Source organism: Frankliniella occidentalis, unplaced genomic scaffold (assembly GCF_000697945.3).
Source record: "Frankliniella occidentalis isolate FOCC.00 unplaced genomic scaffold, Focc_3.1 Scaffold125, whole genome shotgun sequence".
Lineage (NCBI taxonomy): Eukaryota > Metazoa > Arthropoda > Insecta > Thysanoptera > Thripidae > Frankliniella > Frankliniella occidentalis.
Genome location: NW_026267252.1, coordinates 125,487 through 129,700, shown reverse-complemented (window position 1 = coordinate 129,700; position 4,214 = coordinate 125,487). Strand labels below are relative to the sequence as shown.

Genomic DNA, 4,214 nt, shown 5'->3' with positions numbered 1-4,214 from the left:
GACGCGCTGCAGCCCGGGTCGAATTCTGGCCAAAAACACGGAACAAGTTACATAAATGGGCCTAACCTAACCCCCGCGCGCCCAAGGGGCTCTTTTAGTGGCCATTTTCCGTGTTTCGGGCCAATAGCCGACCCGGGCTGCAGCGCGTCGAGGAGGTGGACTTGACCCGACCTGAACGCATGCAATTCGGGAGACCAAGACTCGTAAAGCAGGACCGAGTTGTGAAGTCTCAGCGTTCAGTGGTGCCGACAGCCGAGTGGCTAGCGCGCTGGGGTGTGGTCTGGAAACTCTCGGCTCAGGGAACGAGTCCCGATCGGGGCGAATATTTTTTTTCGGTGGGGGGGGGGAGCTGCTGAGTAGGCGATCAAGTCCACCTCCCCATGTCGGCTGGTCTTTTGTCCTAACCGTTGGTCCCCCCCGCAAACTACTATAAAATTGTTGGTCGCGGAAGCTCGGCTATCTCCGCTTCCCGAATTTCCAGAAACTCGGTCCATCCCCCGCACAACAGCCAACCCCAACGGCTTCTAGATCCTCTGAATGACGTCAGAGTACCCGTGCGCAGGAAACTGGTTACGCACCGGTCGGGATTCGAACCCGAGCCGGACCCGGCTTACTATCCAGCCACCACGCACGGAGACCACTGAGCTACCACGACAAGTGACAGGAGCAGTGCTCACTACGGAACCGATTCCTCGCACGGGACGATAGAGAAACGGAATTCCGAGAGTACGAAGCCGCTCGCGGCGGTGCTTCGAGTTCGAGTCCCGGCCGCGGCATGAGATGTGTTCTGTTCATCCCAACGCGCGATAAGGTTGCACCAGGCTGTGCCCGACTCACTCGAGCAGAGGAGGACGTAGCCGCATACGTACTGATCTAGGTCCCGCATCACGTAAGACCAGAAGAAGCGAAAAAAAAAATCTGCCTTGGGCGGGGGCGGGAGTCGATCCCCATGCTGGCTCGTACACAAAGAGAGACAAGAAGCGACAATTTTTTTTGGCCTAGTTTTGATTCGAATGAAGATGCGTGAGGGCAAGTCCGCTGTGGCTGATGCCGGCTGCAAGTCCCTGGCCAGCAAAGCGCGAAAAATGTTCGACGGACGGTATTTGAACCAGCTCCCATCCGCCTCCCGAGCACGAGCTCTGCCAATTTGGCCACGGAGAGACGTACCCCTTAAGCCGAGCCGGGACGGTAACCACTAAGTTGCGTTGGAACTCCACATTGACGACCTGGTGGAATGACTCGGTGGTCGAAGGTTCGAATCTACGTCGCAGGTTTGAATACTACGGTCCGAGGACAATTTCCTCCGCTCTGCTGGTCATGGCTTTGCTCTGTGGTGCCTTCAGCGTAGCAGATCACGGGAGCAGAATTTTGCATTTTGGCCCCGTGGTTAATTGTCTAAGGGGTCGTCTAGCCCGTCCGTTTTCTCAGATTCATTTCTGAGAGCTTGGCGCCTGTGGGACTAAGGGTAGGCCAGCCCGCAGTACACGCATGCACTGCAGGCAAGATATTGCCTACCTATCAGGCGCTATGGGAGCTTGAGGATGCTGAACTTCGAAAAGGCGAAGGACGGGCGTATATTGTGGTTAATGCTTAAGCTATGGTTGGGTTGAGTGCTTGCAATCAATGTGGATGGTCGTAGGTTCGAATACCGGCCGTGGATCATTTTCCCCATAAAAGGACGTAAGAAACGTTGGGTCTTAGTCCCTGTCACACTCAGTGTTGTGTTGAGTAGTAGCCCCTGTCTGTGGCCTGGGGCAGTTATGGTGGATTAAGTCTCGGGTGACCCGTTGCAAGAATTCACTGTTCTTCAAATGCTGTGACGCCACAGTCTATATTATGTCACATTCAAGGTTTAGAGTGATTCCAAAAGAGTACTGAAGTTTACTTCTTGTTCTTAAATATATTTCCTTTTTACATAAATACATATATTACATATTTGTATAATATTGAGTTCAAAAAGGGGACAACATCTTTACAGGAAAAGAGAAAATGTTTATCAGATGAGAGTGTTTATAATTCTTGCACAACAATCCTTAAGTTTTAGAGCATTCTTAACAATCATTACTTCACTCATGGAAGACTTAACCATCTTTTCATATGGAATACTTGGCCATCAAAATGACCTTTCAGAATAACACCACTCTTGCTACTTAGAACAATGAGCTGGCACATAAAATCACACAATTCCACATAACTCCAAGCTGCACCTGGTCTCATTTGGTATCACTGGGGTATTACCAACACTTTAAAATGCAATTTAAATAGGTATTCCAAAAAAGCTGCTAGAGCCATTCAAACAATGAGATATTGACAGAGATGAACAATTTATTGTGTTGTCTCCAAGTCAGACCAGATTCGAAAATAATCCCCCCCCCCCCTATAAACAGTTATTTGGTAATACTATTGTTGTGTATAAATCTTACTCACTTATGATATGACTGATAATAGTTCTAAACAAAATTTTATAAATGCTGATAGTAAGTAACTATATCCTTCAGCATACCCTATTTAGATAAAGAAAGTACAAAGATATAGCTGTTGATACAATGCTTTGAATTTTTAAATTGGTCTCTTACAACTTGATGGGGAAAGACATAAACAAGTAAGAGCTTAAAAAAGTATAATAACTTGAAAACCAACAGTTGCACATCAAGTAAAGGAGATTGTTTCAGCATTCAGTCTTCCATACTTTATATATTGATATAGATGTAGATTTTTCTTAAAAACTGACATAAGACAGGTTTACTGCACATTTTTTAAAGAGGAGAACACAATGATGTGATTGAAATTAAAATATCCACGCTAGCATAAGCTAGACTGATAGTAACCAAATGAGGAATTATTTGAAAAATTTACACCGACTGATCGAGAGATCTGCCCTCAAACATCATCAATCCTGTGAAAGGAATGAACTAGATATAGCTCCACTCATATAACTATGATCTAAAATTCCAAAAGTTCACACACTTTTGATGTACAATTCCATGAGCTCAGCTCAATCAAAAACAAAATGTAATTAACAAGATCTTAAATACAATTTAAATAGATACGAATAATATCCATATAAACACTAAATAATATACATAATTTAAAATGACAGCAAGTACTGCAATGCAGAGAAGTGCACCTCACATGCCAATAATAAAAGCTGCAACACAGTCTAATAGAAACAAAACAATAATTGATTTATCTAGACTAACCAGAAATACCACAGAGTTAACAGCATTCTTTGAACAAAACATTCATCAAGAAATATATTCAACAAATAATAGTAAGTAACAATAATCACCATTACTTAATAATATCCAAAATAATAATTATAATAGTAAATTTTGCTATCAATGACACTACATATCTTCCTTTGGTGTGCAGGCTTCTCCTAATCTATAAACAAAGACGAGAAAACATAAAAAATTAGAAACTGATATAAGAGAGATTTTCATGTGAACATTAGGATGTTGACATCTGAACTGTGCAAACAGTTGCCATACCTCGGGCTTAAATCAAACATCGAAGTCCTTTCCTGTCGAGGACTACGATCACATAATGATGATCTCTTGCTAGAATTTGCTGTAGAAAGGCGACCAGACCCCATGTTGTGGTTGGCCAGGAATGTTTCGATAGATTCATCAGATCCTTCAGAATCGTTATCACTGTGAAAGCACACACAAGCATGCAAATTATGGAAGTATGCAGGGGGAAAATGGTTGATATGGGGTCATCACAAAAATTCGGGTGTGATTAATTAAAATCAATTGAAGAGTAAGGTATGAAGAAGCCGGATATGCATTATAGAAATACAGATAGGTTATAAGTAATCCGATATAGGTGGCAAAAAGTCACAAAAAGAAATTCGGGGAGGGGGGGGGCAATAAAATAAAACAACCTTGTGTACTGAAATGAACTTACTTGTCACTGTTATCACTAACGGAGCTATCGTCGTCCAGCTCCAGATCTCCCTGGATGGCTTGCTGCAGGTCGTCGATGCGCTGCAGGGCCACCTTGAGGTCGGCCCGAGCCGAGCTGGCCTCCCCCTCCGCAGCCTCCAGCCGCTTCTCCAGCGCCTTGCGCTTCTCCAGCGCCTCGGAGTCGCGCGCGCCCAGTGCCGTGTACTCCTCGCGGACTTCACGCAGTGATCTGAGAAAAGAGAGTACAGGGTTAAATCCTCAGAAAAAAGAATAAAACAGAAAAAAAATCAAGAGAATAAATCAATT

General features: G+C 44.3%; 2 protein-coding genes across 2 annotated transcripts in view; one reads left to right on the top strand and one right to left on the bottom strand.

Annotated features, from left to right (window-relative positions):
* LOC113202988 (dolichyl-phosphate beta-glucosyltransferase) overlaps window positions 1-4,214 on the top strand; it is a gene marked incomplete in the record, with an annotated part of 38,389 nt that overhangs the window by 13,871 nt on the left and 20,304 nt on the right.
* LOC127750043 (unconventional myosin-XVIIIa-like) overlaps window positions 1,881-4,214 on the bottom strand; it is a 6,340-nt gene continuing 4,006 nt past the window's right edge. The window contains exons 2-4 of the mRNA XM_052270497.1: window positions 3,910-4,165; window positions 3,492-3,653; window positions 1,881-3,384 (exon numbers count right to left, since the gene is read on the bottom strand). Of these exons, the coding sequence (XP_052126457.1) occupies window positions 3,348-3,384; window positions 3,492-3,653; window positions 3,910-4,165 (455 nt within the window). The 3' untranslated portion in view covers window positions 1,881-3,347. The remainder of the gene's footprint in view (window positions 3,385-3,491; window positions 3,654-3,909; window positions 4,166-4,214) is intronic.